This window comes from Oryx dammah, unplaced genomic scaffold (genome assembly GCF_014754425.2).
Source record: "Oryx dammah isolate SB20612 unplaced genomic scaffold, SCBI_Odam_1.1 HiC_scaffold_27, whole genome shotgun sequence".
NCBI lineage: Eukaryota > Metazoa > Chordata > Mammalia > Artiodactyla > Bovidae > Oryx > Oryx dammah.
In genome coordinates this window covers 64,750,231-64,776,397 of record NW_024070211.1, presented here as the reverse complement: position 1 = coordinate 64,776,397, position 26,167 = coordinate 64,750,231, and the positions used below count along the sequence as shown (strand labels likewise).

The 26,167-nt window shown below is 38.7% G+C and overlaps 1 protein-coding gene across 3 annotated transcripts in view; it reads right to left on the bottom strand.

Moving 5' to 3' along the window:
• The window catches only part of CUNH2orf76 (chromosome unknown C2orf76 homolog), a 114,149-nt gene that overhangs the window by 6,012 nt on the left and 81,970 nt on the right, over positions 1–26,167 (bottom strand). For all 3 annotated transcript variants that reach the window (XM_040228970.1, XM_040228971.1, XM_040228969.1), the window contains exons 4-6: positions 18,051–18,101; positions 10,153–10,190; positions 2,900–2,981 (exon numbers count right to left, since the gene is read on the bottom strand). In XM_040228970.1, coding sequence (XP_040084904.1) covers positions 2,900–2,981; positions 10,153–10,190; positions 18,051–18,101 — 171 coding nt within the window. The remainder of the gene's footprint in view (positions 1–2,899; positions 2,982–10,152; positions 10,191–18,050; positions 18,102–26,167) is intronic.

The following is a 26,167-nucleotide window of genomic DNA, read 5'->3' as shown; positions in this document are numbered from 1 at the left end:
AAATAATAATGGTATCACACAATACATTTTCTATTTCCATTCAATAAAGCTCTACATCAATGAATCTCAAACCAGGAAGGTGAGAGATAACACTTCTGAATGTGTATCACAACCTTGGAGGAGCCACAGAGTTGAGGAAGCACTTTTCTGTTGGCTTGGCAATAGATATGACAGAAAATTACTTAGTAAGGTTGAGAAAGTCTTACTGGTCAAATTGATCAACAAAGTTAGAGGTAATAACACCTTCCCAACAGTAGTACAAGGGAACATCTATTTTCTAACATTCCTTCAGATACAACCACTGTTCTTTGTGTCTGCTAGTCTTAAATTATTGCTTGTTTAAGGTCACCCAGGCAGTACGTGGCAGTCAAGCTGCTAACCCAAGCACTCTGACTTCAGCCTCTAATTCTTAATCACTAGAGTAGTAAAGTACATAAAATTTAGTCTCTATTTTCATGTATATTGCTCTCGTTACTAATAGGGCTGAACTATTTTTTATGCTAGCTATTTCTTCTGCTGCTGCTGCTGCTAAGTCACTTCAGTCGTGTCCGACTCTGTGTGACCCCATAGACAGCAGCCCACCAGGCTCCGCCGTCCCTGGGATTCTCCAGGCAAGAACACTGGAGTGGGTTGCCATTTTCTGCTCCAATGCCTGAAAGTGAAAAGTGAAAGAGAAGTTGCTCAGTCATGTCCAACTCTTCGCAACCCCATGCACTGCAGCCTACCAGGCTCCTCTTGTCCATGGGATTTTCCAGGCAAGAGTACGGGAGTGGGGTGCCATCGCCTTCTCCGAGCTATTTCTTCTATCAGTAGTTTATTTCTCTTTTTTGTGTGCTAATTATAAGACCTCTTTATAAAGTCAGGCTTTCTTTGTCATTTAGCTGCAAATATTTTTTCACAATTTATTGCTTCTCCTTTAACTCTGTTTATGTGGTTAAATCTATCATTTCTCCCTGCTTTATGGCTTCTGGCTTCAAGGGCATGCTTAGAAAGCTCTTCTCCCCAAGATTATGAAACTACTGACCTACATTTTACCTAAAAACTTTTTTACATTGCAAACATTTAGTCTATATAGAATTTATTTTAGAATAAAGACTAAGAACTTAAGTTTTATTTTCTCAAATGTTTTGGCAATGGGCCCAATAGTTTCTGGCTAATTCATTCTTTTCTCCACTTATTTGAAATATCAAAATTTTTTCATACCATGAAACTGCTTTTTAGTTGGTTTTTGAGTTTTCCAGTCTTTTCCATGGAGCTGTCAATTTCTGTATCAATGCTTCTGCTGCTTCTAAGTTGCTTCAGTCGTGTCTGACTCCGTGCGACCCCACAGACGGCAGCCCACCAGGCTCCGCCATCCCTGGGATTCTCCAGGCAAGAACACTGGAGGGGGTTGCCATTTCCTTCTCCAATGCATGAAAGTGAAAAGTGAAAGAGAAGTTGCTCAGTCGTGTCCGACTCTTCGCAACCCCATGCACTGCAGCCTACCAGGCTCCTCCATCCATGGCATTGTCCAGGCAAGAGTACTGGAGTGGCATGCCATTGCCTTCTCCGGCCTGTATCAATACCAGTCTGTTATACTAAGTATAGTTTTACACTTAATAAGCAGTTAAGTACTACCTGCTGTAATAAAATAAGCACCAAATTAAGAAGAAATAAATGCCAAATTAAACATTGTTTTTTCAGATAACAGCAATCAATCTTAGTCACAATATGGAAAGACACTAAATCTAGCCAAGAGTATAGACTTAGACACAGAAAACAAGTGTGAGATTATATAACATGGCATTCAAAATCATATCTAAGTTAGAGATGTCAGGAATCCACTTCAACCACATGTGTCATTTAAAAATGAATTCCTGACAGATGTGACAATAAAACACCTGTCAAAAAAAAAAATGTTAGGATTCCTAACATGGACTTCATGAACCTTGCTGCTGCCAAGTCGCTTCAGTCGTGTCCGACTCTGTGCGACCCCATAGACGGCAGCCCACCAGGCTCCCCCATCCCTGGGATTCTCCAGGCAAGAACACTGGAGTGGGTTGCCATTTCCTTCTCCGATGCATGAAAGTGAAAAGTGAAAGGGAAGTCGCTCAGTCATGCCCGACTCTTAGTGACCCCATAGCAACCCCATGGACCTTAGAGTGTCCCTTAACCAGTGTATATAGAAAATTAGAAAGTAAGTGTGATTTGTGCTGCTTCATTATGTCAGAGGCATAATGCCTTCAACTGCTCACATTTCTCTCAAAACCTTCGCTGTACTACCACATCATCTCTAAGTATACATGTAAGTAGAATTACAGTGACATCTAATGGTCACAACACACGTCACACAGCATTTCTTTAAAACAAAACTGCATGCATATCCAAATTGAAAGGTTAAATCAGGCAGTTTTTCAACTGCATATCATAGGCTCCTATTTGAAATTCCATGACTTGGTCGGCTTGCAGTGATTTGGATAACTATCAGAAACCATGCTGCTTGTTATACAAACAACATCTCACTTCATTATTCCACGATACTTCTACCGGGCCCTTTTCTCTTAAACTATCAGCTCAAATGAAGCTGATATGAGTAAGTAGGTTATTAAGTGAGTAACAACCTGTCAATCACTTAAAATAACTCTCAGCAGAATTCTGAGCATACTTTCTGGAAAGAACTGTTTGCATGCTAACGTTGGAAAAGCAGATATCTACTGCCCTCAGTCAAACGATCTGAATGTACATCACTCTTGTCCTTCCCCTCTGAATAATTATCAGGTAGTGTAAAGAGCACCAAGGGTAGCATTTACTTTGCATTAAGTTATCTAAATATAATCAGCCAGACATCACCATCCAGGCCGGGAAAGACAGTGCCCCCTCCAGCTCCGCATGCACACACACACAAGACACACTTTCTCACCAATTCCAGCTGCTTTTAGGGTGCTATCTTCTTTTAACAGGAGTCTGTCATCGTCTTCCAAACTCAACACAAGTTCATTTGTCTAGAAAGAAAAAAAAAAATCCACTTTTTACCAGTACTTTCATTAGTTTCACATTTGGTGAGATTCCTCAAAGACAAATGAATTGTTACTTTGGGTCACAGCAATAATCCAAGTCACATTTTGCTCCCATCACTGTAGGGAAAGCAGTGAACATGTACATAGTGAGTGCTTCCTAAATACATGCTACATAAAGCACTAGGGAGACGGGGCTAGAACACAGAGCTTTTGTGCCGGAGCTGGGTTAAAATTCAGGTTCCACAAATATCCAGCTGTGTGGTCTCAATAAATTACATAGCCTTAGAAAAAAAAAAGTAGGGTAGCAACACATCTTCTTATTGCCATGTGGTGAGGATGAAGAGAGATGCAGCATATAACACCCCCAGTGCAGTGTCAGTCACACAGGGAGTAGTGTTAGCTGTCAGTGCTCTGTTCATCATCAGCTCATCCTCATAATACCCCAGGAGGATTCAGAGAGGTTAGCATACAGGCTGAGGATGTGATCAGGGGACTAAGCTTCTGTTAGTGGAAACACTGACGGAAACCGCCCACCCTGGTCAGGCACTACAGTAACCATTTGCGTGATTTTACAACAGCAGGTCCTAGTAAGGAAAACAGAACTAACAAGCCACTACCAACTGGAAGAATTTGGGAAAGGTCTAAAGGAGATGCCACATGTCCTACCAATCTCCCAGAATCCTTCTCACTGGAATCCATCTTGGCTGAACAATGCTTGCTCCACCAGGAAGGACCCTGCGTGAGAATGACTGGCCAGAGACAGCCCAGAAGCTAATCTCATCACCACAGAACCTGGGACTGCAGGCCACATGGCAGAGCAGTGCCCCTGGGCTCCCTTACCCTCCTGCTCTTCACCCGGGAACCCTTCCCAGTAAAGCCTCTTGCTGTGTCAGCAGCTGCGTCTCCTCGGACAATTCATCTCCCAGTCTTAGACCAGAGCTCAGTCTTGGGTCCTGGTAGGTGTCCCTCTTCCTGCAACAGATCCAGTTTTGACCAGTCTGACTTCTGAGAGAAGCAAGTCTGCCTTTGCTGAAAGCTCACGTATTTAAAAACCCTGCTCCAACTAACAAACACTTGGTTCCAAGTCCTGTTAACTAACATTTCTCTTTGTGATTTAGGGAGAGTTTGCTCTCCAATGCTACTCACAAATCCACTTAAACATCATAAATGTTGATCCTGCCTCTAAACAGCATCTAGTAGTGAGCACCCGCTGGGCACACAGTACCACCTGTCAACCAGAACGCAGTTGTTTAGTACCAGATTCTCTTTCCAGAATATGGCTGAGAGGGAGGCTCAAAAGAAAGGCCTTCTCAGCAGTCAAAAGAGCCACCCTGGGAGGCATGCTCCACAGCTTTACTCACTAGAAAGAGCACAGGGGCTTAAACACGCACAGATTAAAAGGGGAGAGAAACTTTACTGAAAAAATCATTTTAGAATAGGCAATACATACTCACAAGACAAAATTCTCCAAGTACATATGGACAGAATGAGAAGTAGGCTCCTCCCTTCTCCACCCAGCTACCCACCTCTCCTCCAGAGAATTTGTACTAATTGTTATGCATCCTTCCAGAGACTGCCCTTGTACCTTCCAGAGACTGTTGTGTACATGTACATGCAGGCAGAGATGTGCCTATAAACTTTTTCACACAAACGATGGCATGGTATATGCTGTATTCTAACTTCTCTTTAAATATCTTAGATTCATTTGGATACAACTGAACTTACAAAACTAAAAGCGACTCACAGACTTAGAGAATGAACTTATGGTTGCTGAGGGAAAGGACAGTTAGGGAGTCTGGGATGGACACGTACACACTGCTATATTTAAAGTGGATAACCAACAAGGACCTACTGTATAGCACATGCAGCTCTGCTCAACATCATGTGGCAGCCTAGATGGGAGGAGGGTTTGGGAGAGAGCAGGGTTTGGGATACATGTATATATATGGCTGAGTCCCTTAGCTGTTCACCTGAAACTATCACAATATTGTTTATCAGCTACACCACAATACAAAATAAAATATCTTAAAATCATTCAAAATCAGTTTAAGAGCTGCATCATAATTTATCAAGGCTGCAGTATATTCCATTGGAAGGATTAACACTCTCTGTCCCTACTGATGGACATTCAGGTTGTTTCCTATCTCCTATCCTACTCAGTCCTGCATCAAATATCCTTGTCCATGTATCATTTGGTGTATGTACAAGTTTTGTCTGTAATACAAATTCCTAGAAGTAGAACTGTTCGGTCAGAGAGGAAGTACAATTTTTATTTTGACAGATATTTCCAAATTACTCTCCAAAGAAGCAGTACCCATTTATACCACCACTGCCCATCACTGGGATTCCCTTGTGGCTCAGATGGTCAAGTATCTGCCTGTAGTGCGGGAGACCCGAGTTCGATCCCTGGGTTGGGAAGATGCCCTGGAGAAGGAAATGGCAACTCACTCCAGTATTCTGCCTAGAAAATCCCATGGATGGAGGAGCCTGGTGGGCTACAGTCCATGGGGTTGCAAAGAGCTGGACACGACTGCGTGACTTCCCTTCCCTTCACCCATCACGGAGAGTCCCTGTTTCCCATACCCTCACCAGCACGGTGTATTATCGAAAGATTTTGATATTGCCAATCTAGCAAATGTAGATTAAGAATAGTGTTGTGGTGGTTTAGTCACTAAGTCGTGTCCAACTCTTGCGACCCCTGGACTGTAGCCCTCCATGTTCCTCTATACATAGGATTTTCCGGGCAAGAATACTGAAGTAGTTGCCATTTCCTTCTCCAGCGGATCTTCCTGACCCAGGGATTGAACCTGGGTCTGCTGCACTGCAGGCAGATTCTCTACCTACTGAGCTACCAAGGAAGACCCCAAGAAGAGTAATTTATATTTATTTGGGTGTGAATAAAGGTGTGAATAGTTTCTATTTTTTAATAAACTTGTTGGATAATTTTTTAAATGAAATTGTGGAACATTGTTACATTCTAAGAAAACCGGGCTTCCCTGAAGGCTCAGATGGTAAAGAATCTACCTGAAATGTAGGAGACCTGGGTTCAATCCCCAGGTCAGGAAGATCCTCTGGAGAAGGGAATGGCTACCCACGCCAGTCACAAAGAGTCAGACACAACTGAGTGACTAACACTCACTTTTCACTAAGAAAATTAGGTCTTTTCTGTAATACAAGTTAGAAAATCTACCAGTTTTCCTTTGTTCCTTCATTTTCCTTCTAGTGCCTTTTTTTTTTAAAGAAGGTGGGGAATGTCTGCTGAATGAATAAAGGAAAATGTATCAACCTTTTATTTTTCTATCATACTTAAAAAGACCTTCAGTGTAAGATTACTTTAAAATCCCATGTTTCCTTAAAATATGTTCATTAACTTCATCTTTTAAACTTCTAATCATAAAGTATTTCAAACATAAAATGTATGCAGGATAGTACAATGAACCCTTCATGTACCTAACACCCAACTTGAACAAATTACCCACTCATGTTAAATCTAGTTAATCTCTATCCTTACCTATGGGTTTCATCTTAGACTTATTTGAGTATTTATTTTGGCATAAGGAAAAGGATATGGATTCAATTTAATTGTTTTCCAGTTGTTCCAATAAGATTTACTGAATCCTCCATATTTTCTCCATAAATTTGAAACACAATATTCACTATATACTAAATTCCCATATATAATTGGGTCTATTTTTGGACTTCTGATTCTGTGTCTTTGAATTAACAGTTCATGCGACAGTACCACACTGTTTTAATTAATATAGTTTTACAATATGTCTAATGTGCCAGGGTTAGTCACTCTCATTTCTCTTTCTTCTGACTATTCTTCATTATTTATCTTTGGCATGTTAGTTTTATAATCAGTTTCTTTAGCTTTTATATACACACCACATACACACACACACACAAATATACATGCACAACTGCTACTAGAATTTTATTTGGGTGGCATTAAATTTGTAAATTAACTATGAGAGAACTGACATCTTCATACTGTTGCCTCTTCCCATCCAAATATCCTTTATGTTTCCACTTAAATCTCATCTTATATCCCTCTTTGCATGTTTTTCTTTTTTGATAAATTAAGGTGGAATTTCATATAAAGATAGCACATAGTTCTTAAGAGAAGTTCAGCTCAATGAGTCTGGACAACTGAATAACCTCTCTGCAATTTTAAAGTTTTCTTCTTAAAGATCTTGCATATTTCTTACAAAGTTTACTATAGGGTGTGACTTCTTCCTTTCATAAACTTTTAACAAGGATAGCTATCCGGTTTCCAAACTCACAAAATGTATGACAGAAACTGGAGTTTTTCTTTCAAATATTTTTGGTAGGAATTATTATGACTTTACAAGTAGCCTACTGATTATACTCCATACTACACACATAGACACACAAGTACATTTTTTTGCCAAAATAAACCATACTATAGTAATTACTTGCACTGGACTACTGATTCATTTAACAACACTGAGCTCATCATCCAAACAGGAGGCTTGGTGGGAAGGTATCCAGTCACTTTTTTATTGTAATGGCACCAAATTTCTGTGGACACCTGGTAATTTCAATTAAGAAAGTCTAACCCTAGAAATTTGGGGAAATGGGGAACATGCCTTTTGTGAACAAGTTCATTAAGACACAGGAGTGAGTTGGAAGTTTCTCCCTTTGGCTAAGGAAGAAGACTAAAATTACAGCAGGGTTAGAAAACCGACAGGCTGGGCCAGTGATGTCTACAGGCCTTGTAAATGGGGAGTAGAACGCACATGCAAAGATGAGAACCACAGGTGGCAACTGGAAAAAGCACAAAGGAGGAACATGTGGGTAGAAGTTTTAAGTCTTAAAACTGTATCTGTAAAAATATATTGACTCCTTCCTTACAAAAGTTAAAGAGGAAATCTGAAGAACTCTCTTAACTGGGTTTCCCTGGTGGCTCAGGGATAAAGAACCCACCTGCCAATGCAGGAGACATGGGTTCCATTCCTGGGTCTGGAAGATCCCCTGGAGAAGGAAATGGCAACCCACTCCAGGATTCTTGCCTGGGAAATCCCATGGACAGAGGGGCCTGGCGGGGCTGCAGTTCATGGTGTCGCAGAAGAGTTGGACACAACTTAGCAACTAAATAACAACAATCTCAACTAGAATCTCTATGATTTAGATGAGAAGTTTATAAAGCAAGATTCCAGAAACATCCTCAGTGACTCAATTTGTTTGGAGAATCTTTAAGTAAATACATTGCTCAACTGAAAAATGGGCTCTAATTTCACAACTCTATTGTGCCAAGATGGAACATATGTTTCAAATATAAGAAACAATTCTAAGATATTTCCAACTATAGCAGGAAAACTTTCTGATTTTTTAAAATATCATAATACTGATTAGTTTGAATATTATGAACTAGGTCTTCATTAGGATAAAGGAATACTCTACTTATTATTCCCTTTTAGGAAACATGAGCGTATGAGCAAGCTATGATATAAATGCAACTCTAAATGGAGGATGACAACCTTTTTAAAGAGCCTAGTGTTCATTTTAACTTTATTTATTTTCTTTCTACAATAAGATCAAGATTCTTACTCTCCACATTTTAGGGACAAGCCTAAAAACAGTCCTGGCTTGGACAAGAGAAAACGGATGGAGTCTGTGGCCAGATACAATTTACATCCTTACAAAGTAAAGATTCCATACCATAGTCCCAGACATACACAAGCACCAAATTATGGATGCTGTCAAATTTGTATACATAGTCCTTGGTATAGAAAAATAAAGTTACTGGAAAGAACCAGCTTGATTTTAGCCCAGGGAAACTGATTTCAGATTTCTGACCTCCAGAACTATAAGACAGTAAATGTGTGTTGTTTTAAGCCACAGGGGGAAAAAAAAATTTGAGTTACTAATCCACAGTCAACAGACATATCCTTACACCATCCTCTTTATGATCTCTTGTTAAACGTTTATTTGAAAGCTGACTGAGTTTATGGGGGGCATCATCCATGACTAGCAAAGAGAATGAAATTAAATGAATTAAATAAATACTTCCTTCAAAAATTGTTATGGAAACACTCCTTTGAATGAGGCATTGTGCTAGGTATTGGAGATATGAGGAATAAAATACAGTCCCTTGTCCTTGAGTAGTTTCTATAATAGAGGCGATTATTGTTTTAATGAGAAGTCTATACGAGGTCACTGAGATTCAAGAAAACAGATCACTCTGGTCTATCTACATGAGATGCAAACATAAAAACATTGTTCTAAAAAAGTATGAAGACAGAAATGTAAACATACTATAAACACATAACTAAGCAGTCCTCTTTGGGGCGGCCCATGTCCTCTGTGAAACTAGTAGGCCTGTTTCCGAGAGCCACAGTACGGGGCCTTAACATAAGGAGAGAGTCAAATGAGAGAAAACACGTTATTTTCATAATGCCCTCTTCTGGTATAGAAATAAGAAAATCAAAGAAATTGGACTAGATATAATATTTGATTTCCTTTATTTGTAAGCTGAATTTATTTCAACAAGTTTTATGCTTGTTAAACATTTGCTTGATATATTGGGTTGACCAAAAAGTTCATTCAAGTTTTTCTGCACCAGAAAAACCCGAACAAACTTTTTGGTCAACTCAATATATTAACTGGAGAAGGCAATGGCACCCCACTCCAGTACTCTTGCCTGGAAAACCCCATGGACAGAAAAGCCTGGAAGGCTGCAGTCCAAGGGGTCGCTGAGGGTCAGACACGACTGAGCAGCTTCACTTTCACTTTTCACTTTCATGCATTGGAGAAGGAAATGGCAACCCACTCCAGTGTTCTTGCCTGGAGAATCCCAGGGACGGGGGAGCCTGGTGGGCTGCCGTCTATGGGGTCGCACAGAATTGGGCACAACTGAAGCGACTTAGCAGCAGCAGCAGCAATATATTAATAACATTTTTTTTTTAATTAACACTTTTTAAAAAAAGAACCTATTACCAACAGGAATATAATTTAGAGGTGTTTTTTTTTCTTTTAATGGATAAAAGGCTATTTAAAGGGTAAATTCAAAATGAAAAATGCTACTATAATGAAAAATATCTTAGAAGTACACATGTTCATTCATTTATTCACTAAGTCAATCAAAATTGATTACCTGCTATGTGCCAGATACTGTACATATGAAACATACCTTTGATTTATGTGCTTGATGAACAATCTTCAGTTTATCTGAAAGAAAAAAAAAGTTGTCTTTTTACTAAAATTATTCTAAAGCTTCATTTCAAACTTATTGAAGTGAGATTAAAAGGCTTCCCTGGTGGCGCTAGTGGTAAAGGATCTACCAATGAAGGAGACACAAGAGATGAGGGTTCGATCCCTGGGTTAGGAAGATCTCCTAGAAAAGGAAATGACACCCTCTCCAGTATTCTCACCTGGAAAACCCCACGGACAGAGGGGCCTGGTGGGCTGCAACCCATGGGGTCACAAAGTCAGACATAAGCGAGTGCACACATACACAAAGTGAGATGAGGTGTGTGGTGAGCTGGGGAGGGTGGCAGCTAGGAAAGTGAGAAATCTGGGTCCCTGCCTTATGATCAGGTTCACTTAAAAATCTAATATGCAGTAAAAGAAATATTATATTTGCATATTATTAAAATTAAAGATCACTGTATAAAATATTTTAAAGCCCTGGCCTTTGACAAATAGAGCTGTGTTTGTACCATAACCTGTAGTCAACTCAGCCCTTTTTCCCCTAGAAGACAGCTGAATGACATGACCCTATCTTGTTTGTTAGAGTCCTTAAATGCTAAGATTAGCAAATAAGGTTTTTTAAAAAGTCTGTCTTTGTTAATGTCTACTACTACTATTTTTCTACTAATCTCTCAGAAGGGATTCAGTGACAGGGGGTCAAAGGATCATAGCAACAAGTTGCTATGAGTCTCAGAATTTAAACACCATCAAGGATGCACTGGTAATCTGATCAAGGCTGCTAATACCCAAAGACTACCAATATCTGTCTCCTGGTTTTCAAATACTGCACAGGCTCACACCATCTAATCTGCTTTATTCAATCTCTCCTTCACTCCTTAATCTGTTTATCTTGAAGTCAGGCTACACTGTTTTTCCAGTAAGTAGTTTCTCTACATTAGGTATTTCTAACTGGGCAATAATCAGTTCTTAATTATATAACAGACATAGCATTCAACAGGTTTAAATTCAGAAAGTTACTAATTCTCCACTCAGTTTTACCTAGCTATTTAATTAATTTACTATAGTTACATATATTATTATATCTGAATAAATTCTTAACCTTAAGCTAAAATTCATTTCTATCAATCATGCTATTTGATTCAACAAGGAATTTCAGTGAAATGAAAGACTGTGTTAAAGAAAAAAAAAAACAAACCTTGATTTAACTATGTTCTAATAATAAAGAAGAATTAGGGTACCTATTTAGTTAAGAACAGGCACTCTGAAACGCTCATTATTTTAGTTAACTTTCAATTGCCTATTACAATTTTTAATATAAGGTCATCTTATAAAAATCAATCTAACCTAAGTGAAATATATACATTTATGATATAAAATAGCTCACAATGGCTAAAAATAACCTTACAGTGTACACAAGAAAACAAACAAATGTGACTTTTGAATTATCTATTATACTGAGTTACCTATTACACTCTTTTTCTCACTATAAATATATATTGTTTGTTACTAGAGACAAGTTAGAGAAGCCAATAGTAGTTCCTTTTTTTTTTTTTAAACAAAAGGACCTTGATTAAAGTCAGTTATAATCGACCTGCAAAATTGCATACTGACCTCTCCAAGTGTCATCATGTTCTATATATTTTGCTAATAACTCTTTAAGTTAGAAATATCTTTGCTCTGATATGCTCTGCAACCCCACAATAAGGAGGCAACGTTTTTTTTTTTAGCAGAAAAAGAAATGCTTTGAACATAAACTTTCACCAAATTTTTCTCTCCAACAGAAATTGGTAAGAATTGGGAAAAAAAGAAATGCCCTTTTCTTTGTTAAATCATCTTTTTCACTTGTTTTTACTTCTTAAAAAAATGTTTTAATTATTAACAGAAACAACTTCTGCTGCTATTGTTTCCTTAGCACAGATTTCTTGAGGAAAACAACCTCATAAAGATAAAAATAAGATTTACGTTTGCAGAGTATTTAATGTGTTCACATTGTTTAATGTAATCTACACAGCCTTAGAAACAAACAGAATTAGCAGCCTCACATTGCACAACAACAAACATTCACTGCACATACACACCATGCCTAAACAAAAAGAATTTAAAAATAAGACAACATCCCCTGTGCTTTAAGAACACACTATCTGGCCAGGGTAAATCAGTAATAGATGCAGATGCCAATTAAATGGGAGGCAGGGCTCTGAGAAATCTCTGACTCTTGGCAGCCTGGCAGAGAGACTGGACCTTTGTCCAAGGACACAGAGATAGCAACCAACAAAAATGAAATCTGACTCTGTGCCCTTTCCACTCCCCAACACCCAGCATGTTCAGTCCCACAGAGAGTGTAGCAATACAACAGGACAAGGACAGGTGAGCAAGGAACACTTCAGCGTTTCTTGTCAAAAACAAAGTGGCAGATTGTTAAAGAGCCAAACACAGTCACTTGAATTCTACCAAAACCATGGTGGTTCTCTAATTTCCTCACAGGTAAATGTGTTCGTTTTTCCTGCCAATTCATCTGAGTAGTATAGAAATAACAGGACAAGTAGATGTTAATAAGGTGGACTAATAAGAAAGATACATTATCTACCACCATGGTAAAAGAAAAAGGAACAAGGAAAAAGTACAAAATCAACTGCAAAACAAGGTTTAAATGGCAATAAAAACATATCTGGCAGTAATTACCTTAATTATCAATTAACTAAATGCTCCAATCAAAAGACTTAGAGTGACAGCCTGGATAATAAAACAACAGCTTACAATATGTTGCCTACAAGAGACCCATTTAAGGGTGAAGGACACACATACATTGAGAGTGACGGAATAGGAAAGATTCATGTATAGAGCTATAAAAGACCACAACTGCCAGAGCACTCCTGAGGGAAAAAAACAAAACAGAAGGCAAACCCTCCCAAACTTCGGGAAGGAGTTGATTGATACTATAATATTAACAATTCTACAAAGCTACAGTAATCAAAACAGTGTGGTATTGGGGCAAAAACAGACATATAGATCAATGGAACATAACAGAGAGCTCAGAAATAAAACCACACATACAGTCAATTAATCTTTGACAAAGTGGCAACAGTATAAAAGGGGAAAGTCTCTTTAGCAAGTGATTTTGCCGCATGTAAATCACTAAAGTCAGAACACATCCCTACAACATGCACAAAAATGAACTCAAAATGGCTTAAAGACATAAGCATAAGACAAGACACCATAATACTCCTAGAAGAGAACACAGACAAAACATTTTCTGACATAAATCGTACCAACATTTTCTTAGGTCAGTCTCCCAAGCTCAGTTCAGTCACTCAGTCACGTCTGACTCTTGGCGACTCCATGGACTGCAGCATGCCAGGCTTCCCTATCCATCACCAACTCCCGGAGTTTGCTCAAACTCATGTCCATTGAGTCAGTGATGCCATCCAACCATCTCATCCTCTGTCATCCCCTTCTCCTCCCACCCTCAATCTTGGCCAGTATCAGAGTCTTTTTCAATGAGTCAGTCCTTCACATCAGGTGGCCAAAGTATTGGAGTTTCAGCTTCAGCATCAGTCCTTCCAGTGAATATTCAGGACTGACTTCCTTCAGGATTGACCGGTTTGATCTACTTGCAGTCCAAGGAACTCTCAAGAGTCTTCTCCAGCACCACAGTTCAAAAGCATCAATTCTTCGCTGCTCAGCTTTCTTTACAGTACAACTCTCACATCCATACATGACTACCGGAAAAACCATAGCTTTGATTAGACAGATCTTTGTCAGCAAAGTAATGTCTCTGCTTTTTAATATGCTGTCTAGGTTGGTCATAGGTTGCTGTCTAGGTTGGTCTAGGTTGGTCTCCCAAGGCAAGAGGCAATAGAAAAATAAATGGGACCTAATCAAACTTACAAGCTTTTGCACAGCCAAGGAAACCATAAACAAAACAAAAGACAACTTACATAAAGGGATAAAATATTTGCAGGTGATACAACCAACAAGGGCTTAGTTTCCAAAATATACAAGCAGCTCATACAACAATGACAACAAAGCCAATCAAAAAATGAGCAGAAGATCTAAACAGGTATTTCTCCAGAGAAGACAAGAGATGACCAATAAGCACGTGAAAAGATGTTCAACATTGCTAATTATTAGAGAAATGCAAATCAAAACTACAATGAGGTACCACCTCACACCAGTCACAATGGCCATCATTAAAAAGTCTACAAATAACAAATGCTGGAGAGGGTGTAGGGAAAAAGGAACTCTCCTACACTGTTTGTGGAAATGTAAATTGGTGCAGTTAGTATAGAGAACACTATGGAATTTCCTTAAAGAACTAAAACTAGAGTTACCATATGATCCAACATTCCCACTCTTGTGTATATATGTGGACAAAACTATAATTCAAAATGATACATGCACTCCTATGATCATAGCAGCACTGTTCACAATAGTCAAGACATAGAAACAACCTAAATGTCTATTAACAGTTCAGTTCAGTTCAGTCGCTCAGTCGTGTCCGACTCTTTGCGACCCCATGAATCACAGCACGCCAGGCCTCCCTGTCCATCACCAACTCCTGGAGTTCACTCAGACTCACGTCCATCGAGTCAGTGATGCCATCCAGCCATCTCATCCTCTGTCATCCCCTTCTCCTCCTGCCCCAAATCCCTCCCAGCATCAGAGTCTTTTCCAATGAGTCAACTCTTCGCGTGAGGTGGCCAAAGTACTGGAGTTTCAGCTTTAGCATCATTCCTTCCAAAAAAATCCCAGGGCTGATCTCCTTCAGAATGGATTGGTTGGATCTCCAGAGGAAGGGATAAATAAGATGTGGTACATATATACAATGGAACACTACTCAGTCATAAAAATGAGGAAAACAATGCCATTTCTAGCAACATGGATGCAACCAGAGATGATCATACTAAGTGAAGTAAGTCAGAAAGACAAATAGCATATGATATCACTTTAATGTGGAATCTAAATATGACAGGAACGAATCTACAAAGCAGAAATAGACTCAAAAACACAGAGAACAGATCTGTGGTTGCCAAGAGCAGTGGGAAGGGACAGACTGGGAATTTGGGGTTTGCTGTTGTTCAGTCACTCAGTCGTGTCCCACTCTTGTGACCCCATGGACTGCAGCACACTAGGCTTCCCTGTCCTTCACCATCTCCTGGAGCTTGCTCAAACTCACACCCATTGAGTCAGTGATGCCATCCAACCATCTTATCCTCTGTCATCCCTTTCTCCTCCTGCCTTCAATCTTTCCCAGCATCAGGGTCTTTTCTAATGAGTCAGCTCTTCGCTTCAAGTGGCCAAAATATTGGAGCTTCAGCATCAGTCCTTTCAATGAATATTTAGGGTTGATTTTCTTTAGGATTGACTGGTTTGATCTCCTTGAAGTCCAAGGGATTCTCAGGAGCCTTCTCTAACACTACAGTTCAAAAGCATCGATTCTTCAGCACTCAGCCTTCTTTATGGTCCAGCTCTCACATCCATACGTGACTACTGGAAAAACCATAGCTAGCTTTGACTAGACAGGCCTTTGTTGGCAAACTAATGTCTCTGCTTTTTAATACACTGTCTAGCTTTGTCATAGCTTTTCTTTGAAGGAGCAAGAATCTTTTAATTTCATGGCTGCAGCCACCATCTGCAGTGATTTGGGGGCTCAAGAAAATAAAGTCTCTCACTGTTTCCATTGTTTCCCCATCTATTTGCCATGAAGTGATGGGACCAGATGCCATGATCTTTGTTTTTTGAATGTTTAGTTTTAAGCTAGTTTTTCCCTCTCCTCTTTCACCATCATCAAGAGGCTCTTTACTTCCTCTTCACTTTCTGCCATAAGGGTGGTGTCATCTGCATATCTGAGGTTATTGACATTTCTCCTGGCAATCTTGGGTTTTGTAGATGCAAAAATTACATATAGAATGGATGGACAACAAGGTCCTACTGTATAGCACAGGAAATTATATTCAATGTCCTGGGATAAATCATAATGAAAAAGAATACACACACACACATACGTACATACATACATACATATGAGTCACTTTGTTATATAACAGAAATTATAAATTAAGTATAATTCAACTAATAAATAAAAGATTTTTAAAGATATTTTATGCAAACAAAAAGGATAAGAAAGCAGGGGTGGCAAAATACTCATGTCAGACAAAACAGACTTTTTAACAAAGGCCGTAAAGAAAGAAAGACACTATAAAATGATAAAAGAATCAATACAAGAAGATACTCCACCCATTAACAAATATACATACCCAACATCACACCTAAATATACAAATACCAACAAATCGAAAAACTGAAGGACTACATTATTTACCATCATGATGATGAGTAGCCAGATATTTTGATAATTTCATTATCTAAAACTTATCTTTCAAAATAATTTCCATGGAACACAGTTTGAATACACATCCACAGCATGTAAAAAAGGGAACCCACATGTAACTATGCTAATCTGAAGTGGCATCTGTAGGCAGATTCAAGTTTAAGGTTGTTATTTCAAGGCTTGACACTTTGAAAGCTGTGAAAGACAGAACTGAAAAGTTTCATATTTACTTAATCATGCTTTTTATTCCTTTCTCTTATTCAATATTTAATATGTAAATTCTTTAAGTCCAATAAATCAAAGTACTTTTGACTCAGTGCCTTTAACTTCTGCTTGATTACCCCTTGTGACCTCACAATTAGTCTCTGAATATTAAAATGCATACACACGGTGAAGATTGTGATTTCAAAGTATTTTATGTCATAAGTTGCTCTACCAAATGGCAGCAGAATTAAAAACCACTCCAGAAATGATCTAGGGTAATTAAAAATTTATGCTTTAAAATGTCTGCACCAATTAACAGAAATATTTATTAGGTGCATTATAATTCTCAAGTGAAGTCTCAAATCCAAAGTTTGGTGAGTGTCACTATCCTGAAGATTAATAACTGTACCATCTTTATAATGAATAATGAAACCTAGCTTCTTGACTTATTACTACATTTTAAAGTCAATAATTGCAACATACAAAATTACTATGTAACATGCTCAAGTTGCTGCTGTTGTTGTTCAGTCAGCTAAGTAGAGTCCGACTCATTTGCTAAAAGCCCTATGGACTATTGCCCACCAGGCTCCTCTGTCCATGGGATTTCCCAGGCAAGAATACTGGAGTGGGTTGCCATTTCCTTCTCCGGGGGATCTTCCTGACCCAAGGATTGAATCTGCCTCTCCTGTGTTGGCTGGAGAAGGCAATGGCAACACACTTCGGTACTCCTGCCTGGAAAATCCCATGGATGAAGGAGTCTGTGAGGCTGCAGTCCATGGAGTCTCAAAGAGTCGGACACGACTGAGCGACTTCACTTTCACTTTTCACTTTCATGCACTGGAGAAAGAAATGGCAACCCACTCCAGTGTTCTTGCCTGGAGAATCCCAGGGACGGGGAGCCTGGTGGGCTGCCGTCTATGGGGTCGCACAGAGTCAGACACGACTGAAGCGACTTAGCAGCAGCAGCAGCAGCTCCTACACTGGCATATGAATTCTTTACCACTGAGACACCAGGGAAGCCAACATACTCAAGTTATTGACATCTAAAATGTTAAATCTCTTCTTTTAATTTCCTGTCTTTAATCATTTCTCCTTTTCTGATTACTTGACAAAGAAATTCGTTTCAAATAGTTTTCCAAACATGCTATTCCTCATAAATAGTCCACTTGATGACACAAGTAGTGTTTACTTTAACGATATGCTAGAATTCCTATATTTTTAAAGAACTTCCATATTGGTTTTTATATATAGGTTGAAACTCATTTTTGAAAACCAAATTTAAATTCACTTCAAAATAAAACTAATGTGAAATTATGTTTTAAAAGAATAAGAAAAATTGGTTACCATATTTATAATTTCTGAATGGTGGTGGGAGGCTGGTCCTCAAAGGGATGTCTGTAAGATAAAGAGTATTTTTATTATAAAATATTCAAATAGTCATAGTATTAAGAGAATTGGCACTTTGTTATACAACAACATCTACATACACTTGAAATATATAGTACGTATGTGTGAAACATTATTATATAGTCGATGTTCGTTTAGCACATGAATCTGAGAATCCCTTGGGGTCAGTAGTAGAAACCAAAGATCTAGAACAAGCTTATCACTCTTACCAAAATTCATATAACCTAGAATGTAACTACTCTAACTCAGCAAAGAAACTATAAAATTTTCTTAAAACAGTGTTTTCAAACACTAGTATTAGTTTTCATTAATAATTAATTAAACTACAACCCTTACAGATGAAAATTAAGTAACATATATCTAAATTACATATGTATATATCCTTTGACATAACAATTCCACTTGGAGAATTTACCATAGAAATATACTTTGCACATTCGTGTGTGTGTGTGTGTGTGTGTGTGTATGAAATGACTTAAACAAAGGTACTAACTGTAGCACTGTTTGCAATAGCAAATGCCTAGGAAAATCCAAGTGTCTTTCAATGAGGGGACTTCCTAAATAAACTATAATATGTCCAAACAATTAAACATATTTTTCAACAACCAGTAAAACAACCAAAAAAGGAGGAGAAGGAAGCTCTTTACTAACATGATAAGATCTTCAAGATATGTCAAGAGTAAACAAGGCAGATTTTCCTGGTGGTCCAAGTGGTTAAGAATCTGCCTGCCAGCGCAGAGAACATGGGTTCAATCCCTGGTCCAGAAGATCCCGCATGCCACACAGCAACCAAGCCTGTGTGCCACAATGACTGAACCTACGCTCTAGAGCCTGGTTGCTCCTTAACAAGAGAAGCCACCACAATGGAAGTCTGTGCACAGCAATTAGAGAGTAGCCCCCGCATGCCGCAACTACAAAAAGCCTGTGTGCAGCAACAAAGATCTAATGCAGCCAAAAATTAAATAAGTAAATAATTTTTTTTTTAAAAAGAGCAAAGGAGGCATAAGGCAGAACATTATTTTTAGTATGCTACCTTTTGAATAAAAGAGGAAAAATAAGAATATGTATTTGCTTTTGTTTATACTTCCCTGGGAGACAGCATGAGGCACTGGTCAGATAAAGAACAGAAGTGGGAAGGAGACTTTTCACTGTATTCCTTTTACATATTCATCCTTAAAAACCATAGGAATGTGTTACCAAAGAAAACTTTTTTAAAAACCTACACATCTGAATTAGGAAAAGTGTTCAAGTACATTTAACCTTTTAAAGGTCAGTGAAAGTGAAAAAGTGTTAGTTGCTAAGTTATGTCCGACTCTTTTGCAACCCCATGGACTGTAGCCTACCAAGCTGCTTTGTCCACGGACTTCTCCAAGCAAGAATACTGGAGTGGGTAGCCGTTCCCTTCTCCAGGGTATCTTCCTGACCCAGGGATTAAACCCACATCTCTTGCATTGCAGGCAGATTCTCTACCACTGAGTCACCAGGAAAGCCCAAAATTTAAAGGTCAAATAAATACCAAAATTAAAATATAATTTATTCATTTACGTTACAAGCATTTAAAGTACCCACTACCTGTATTCCAGGGACAGGGAAAATAAGAAGTTACTGAGACAAGTCCCCGCTCTTGAGAGGGCATGGTCCCTGTGAATCCTGTAACAAAGGTGTGTTCACAGCTAGGGCTATGATCTCACCTGCCACATGCTAGAATCACCCAGCCCCACACCCAGAGATCAGACTCACAGCCGGCCAGTCCCAAGCATATTTAGACTCAAAATGAAAACCTGCTGAGATGATTCTTAGACAAACACAATCACAGGAGGCCAACCAGATGACAGCACTGAGTGAGGCTGGGCAAACAGGAGAGCCGTGAGGTAAGAGCAAGCATCCCATTAAAGGAGGTACAGCCCCTTCATTCTAACTGGTCACCTAAAGATTTAAATGGAAAGTCTGGGGTAGGGGTGGGGGAGGTGCTTCCCTGGTGGCTCAGAGGTTAAAGCGTCTGCCTGGAATGTAGGAGACCTGGGTTCGATCCCTGGGTTGGGAAGATCCCCTGGAGAAGGAAATGGCACCCCACTCCAGTACTCCTGCCTGGAGAATCCCATGGAGGGAGGAGCCTGGTAGGCTACAGTCCATGGGGTCACAAAGAGTCGGACAGGCCTAAGCGACTTCACTTTCACTTTTCACTTTAAAATACTGTAGGCAGGGACTTCCCTGGTTATCCAGTGGTTGAATTCGCCTTCCAACACAGAGGACACAGGTTGTATTCCTGATTGGGGAACTAAGATCCCCACATTGGTGGTGGTTTAGTCCCTCAGTCATATCCTACTCTTGTCACCCCATGGACTGTATCCCACCAGGCTCCTCTGTCCATGGGATTTCCCAGGCAAGATATGCCACAGGGCAACAAGCCCACATGCCACAATGAAGATCCCATGTGCAGCAACTAAGACCCAATGCAGCCAAAAAAAAAAAAAAAGAAAACAAAAACAAAATGCTGTAGGCCAAAGGAAACCTGTCTGTGGAGTCCACATTCGCCTGCCCAACCTCCATCTGAAACCTCTGTTTCAGCCTTAGCAGAGCACAGAACTTCATTTTATCTTTTGCTTCTTACTTTTGAATTATAGGCCAAAGAAGTGTTGACTAAATATCAGAAAGAAGAATTAAATCTGTTTAATTTATTGCCATTTGTATTTCCTAAACTAGACAGCAAAACTCCCTGAAGAAAGGACTAAGGTACAGAAGAAACAGTGCCATGAAACTATTTTCGTTTAGAGATGTCTACAGTCAGGACACCAAATCACCCCCTCAGACGTCAGAAGTCTAGGCTTCTGAGAGAAGAGACTATGACAGACATGAAAGGAGCCATTTTTTTCCATCTGTGGATCTCAGCTCAGCTGTCACCTCCACAAAGAGGCCTTCCAGGACAGCCCTACTAAAAGAGGGGTCTCCTCTCATATTCCTCCATTCATAACATTTTTTACAATTAGAGCTTTGTTTACTTAGTTTGGTCTCTCTTCTCTACTAATTCATAAGTTCCTAGAGATTAAGACACAATGGCCTGTCTTCCCAAAACCTAGGACAGTGCCTGGCACATTATATGTTAATAAATACTGGTTCCAATGAGGGCGAGGACTACAGCGTATTTCCTTCATCATGTTGCCAAAACCTAACAGAGTGCCCGGCACATGGCAGGTGCTCTAAAACAGACATGAGTAAAAATGTATCATTTAATCCCTTTAATCAGCAGGTTAAGGCACTGAGGCCCCAAGAAGGCAGTTGATCAGCCCAAAGTGTCAAGAGCCGGGACTAGAATCCAGCGCTCCCAACTTCCATCTGCCACACTAAGAAGGGTAGGACTAAAGCTGGTGTCTTCTGCGGTGGCAAAAGAAAAGAAAGATTAGACGTTAAACACATTCTGGTGAGGTGAACTTTACATATAAAAATGAAGAGGAAGAGAAAAGGAACAAACACTTCCTTATGAAAAAGGTTGTTTCCCATTTTGTACCGCTATGAATTCGGCCATGAGTCTTCATATGTGGACACACTTTCATTACACCTACAAGTGGAATGCCTGGGTTGTAAGGTAGGTTCATATGTTTAACTTGTCAAGAATTTGCCGAATCATCTTCCAAAGTGGTACCTTTTCAACGCTCCCACTAGCAACATATAAGAAGCTCCAGTTCTTTCACATCCTAACCAAAACTTGGTTTTTAACTTCTAAAGCCTCCTTATTTTAGTCATGTTAAGTGGGTGTGTTATGCTCTCATTGTGGTTTTAACTTGCATTTCACTAAAGACTGATGATGAGTATCACTGAATGTGCATATTCGTCGTCCATACATTTTCTTTGATGAAGTGCATGATCAAATATTTTGCCCATTTTTTAATTGGGTTATATGTCATATAACTTGAGTGGTAAGAGTTTGGTCTCTTTCTTTAGTTACTATTATTCTAGACACAAATTCCTTGTTGGATATATGCTTTACAAGTATTTTCTCCAAAGTCTATGGTTTGCCTCTTCATTTTCTTAACAGTGTATTATAAAAAGTGAAAGTTTTTAATTTTGATGAACCCTAGCTAGATTTTTTTTTTTTTTTTTGGCTCATTGTACTTTAAGAAATTTTGCAAAATCAGCCTTTAAGATTTTCTCTTATGTTTTCTTTCAGAAGTTTTTATAGTTTCAGATTTTAAATTTAGGCCTTGACCAATCTCAAACCATTTTTTGTGTATGGCAAGAGGTGAGAGTTCAAGTTCACTTATTTGCATGTGAATATCCAATTGTTTCAGCTCCTTTTTAGAAAGATGACAGCTTCCCCCTAAAATGCTGTGATCAAAACCCAATCAAACATAGATGTATAAGACTATTTTTCACCGATATACATGTCATCTGTATAACAATACCACTGACTCCTGCCTGATACAGCTCTATAGTAATAAGTCATGCAATCAGATAGTGTAACTCTTCCAACTTATTTCTTTCTGTGATTTATTTATATCATTATCTACTTATTTACTTTCCTTATAATTTTTGAACACATTAGAATAACTTATTCATAAACTTTAGAATAAGTAGACATTATCTGAAGGAAAAAAGAAAGCTTGCTGAGATTCTGATTGGGATTGGAATCCATACATTATTTTGAGAAGTCATGACATCTTAACCGTATTGCAGTTTCTGATCTATGAACATAGTATATCTCCACTTATCTAGGTCTTTTTAAACTTCTCAGTGATGTTTTAGAGTTTTCAGTGCAAAAGTCTTACAACTCTTATCGAATATACCCTATTTCAATTTTTTGGATGCTATTATTATTTTTTAGTTTCCAACTGTATATTGCATAATTAGTTTTTATATATTCATTTATATCCTACAACCTTGCTAAAAGCTCAAGTTACTAGTTCCAGTAGTGTTTTTATAAACTCCATAAGATTTTCAACAAAGATAATCAACTCACCAGGGAATAATGACAATTTTACCTCTTTCTAACTTGGATGCCATTTATTTCTCTATCTTGTCTTACTGAACTGGCTAGAACTTCCAGCACAGTGTTTAATACAAGCAACTTCTAAGAAAACAACTTGCCTAGTTCCTTATATTAGGAGGAAAGTCCTCAGCCTTTCACCATTAAACACGATGTAGGGTATCATTTTTTTCACAAATATCCTTAATCAGGTAGAGAAAGTTCCCTTCTATTCCAACTTTACTAAAAAAGTTTTCTAACAGAAGTAGATGCTGTAGAAGCATATACACTACCATATGTAAAACAGACAGCCAATGGAAATTTGCTGTACGACTCGGGGAACTCAAACCAGGGCTCCATAACAACCTAGAAGGGTGGGAAAGGGTGGGAGGTAGGAGGGAGGCTCTAGAGGAAGGGGACATAAGTACGCCTATGGCTGATTCATGTTGATGTTTGGCAGAAATCAAAGATTTCTTTCCTTAGTACCATCGACCTCCCTTCCCAGAAGTAACCATTAACCATCCTTAAGTTAGCATTACTTTCTTCATTGCTACATTTTCACTCTGTTAAGTCATAGCCACAGAAAATAAAGTATTATTTTGTGTTTTAAATTTATGGAATATTTAAACTAAGGAATCTATAGTACATTTGTAATACAAACAAGAGAGTATTACCCTAACACTGTATTGAAGGAATGGTCCCTTTGTGATAAGGTGATAATGTGCTATGATTTTGCTACTATAAAATTATCCTGTTCCTTTCTAAATAAGAGGAGCACCAGGGGAGTGCCTCTTTACAGAAAAAATGCTCGATAATAAACATAGAAGGAGTCACAGAGTTAGAAAAAAATCCCAATTACTGCAACTATCAGAGATTTGGGTAAAGATCATCAATAGATACTAAAACCGGAACTTCCCTGGCAGTCCTGTAGTTAAAACTCCAGGCTTCCAATACAGGGGCACAAGTTCGATCTCTGGTTGAGGAACTGTTTTGGTGTGCCCATAGAATTTCAAAATGAATTTAAAAACAAAATAGATACTAAAACTAATGGAAACAACATACACATACGGTCTCAACCATTTATTAGTTGAAAAGATACCTTTACAACAGAGAAATCTAATAGACAGCATCTTAACCAAATGACTTAAACATCTATCACGAGAGCTTCCAGGTTGGTGAATGCATGTGACGCCAGGAGGGCACGGAAGCTCCACCCCCTTTCCCCATGCTTTGTCCTATGCATATTTTCCATCTGGCCATTCCTCAGTTTAATCCTTCTCTAACAAACGGCTGATCCAGTAAGTTCATAAATACTACCAATAACCAAGTGCTTCCTGATATGATGCAATGAGGAGGAATCACCAACGTTAGGGATCAGCAAACTATTCTGTAAAGATCAGTAAAAAATATTTTAGTTTTTGTGAGCCACATGGTTTCTGTCACAACTATGTAAGTGCCACTGAAACATAAAAGCAGTACATATAATATGTAAATAAATGGGTGTGGCTGTGTTTCAATAAACTTTATAAAAACAGGGGGAAGGTCAGACTGACCCATAGCTCGTGATTTGTCAACCTGCAACCTACATGGTAACCCTGTCAAAAATGTCTAATCTGAATCTAATCATACAAAAACAATCTGACAAATTAAAATTGTGGGGTATTCTATAAAAATTCAGATTTGGATTTTTCTCAAAAAAAAATTAATAAAATGACAGATAACTGAAGGTGAGGCCTGTTTCAGGTTAAAGGAGGTTAAGAAGATAGGACTTGCCATGAAAACATACAGAAAATCCTTAAATGCATGTTTCTAAGTGAAAGAAGCCAGTCTGAAAAGACTACATACATATGATTCGAAGTACATGATATTCTGGAAAAAGCAAAACTAGAGACAATAAAAAGATCAGTAGATGCCAGGGGCTTGCAAAGAGGATGAATAGATGAAGCATGGGGGATTTTTCGGGCAATTAAACTATTCTTTATGATACTATAATGGTGGCTACATGACGTTATTCATTTATCAAAACCCATAGAACTTTACAGCACAAAGAGTGAACTTTAATGTATGCAAAACAAAACAACTACCAAAAAAAAAAAAAAAAACAACCAGGACAGAGGGTCCTAGGAAAGAACACAGAGGGTGACAAGAGAATATAAATGTATTGCAAAAATATGAAACAATCTTACAGAAGATGGAGAAAAAAGGTGCTGACCTAAATAACTCGGCAATGAACAGATTTTGTAAGATTAAGGCAAAAGGAAATCACAAAAGCACTGTATTCTAGTTAATATCAAGTTGTTACCCACAGAGTACCAAATAACAACTCTAATACAGCTATACCTGTACGTTGAGTTTAAGTTAAGTTGTTCAGTTGTATCCGACTCTTTCCAACCCCGTGGACTATAGCCTGCCAGGCTCCTCAGTCCATGGAATTTTCCAGGCAAGGATACTGGAATGGGTTGCCATTTCCTTCTCCAGGGAAAGTGAAAGTTGCTCAGTTGTGTCCATTTGTAACCCCATGAAATATATAGTCTATGGAATTCTCCAGGCCAGAATACTGGAGTGGGTACCCTTTCTCTTCTCCAGGGGATCTTCCCAACCCAGGGATCAAACCAGGGTCTCCTGCATTGCAGGCGGATTCTTTACCGACTGAGCTATCAGGGAAGCCAATACCTGTATACTGGAATTAAACAGGTAAGTAAATGGATGGCAGATGATAGGAGCCAGGTTTCTCACAGTTGGAGTGAGGATGTACAGATAAGCAAACAGAGAAGGCTGAAATGATCCACATGATAATGGATTAGAGTTGGAAACATCAGTAAGAACTCACATTTAACATACAGATTCAGATGGTAAATATGAAATATTTATACATATGTAAAAATAAACTGTGGAAAATTCTGAAAGAGATGGGAATACCAGACCACCTGACCTGCCTCTTGAGAAACCTGTATGCAGGTCAGGAAGCAACAGTTAGAACTAGACATGGAACAACAGACTGGTTCCAAATAGGAAAAGGAGTCCGTCAAGGCTGTATTTTGTCACCCTGCTTATTTAACTTATATGCAGAGTACATCATGAGAAACACTGGGCT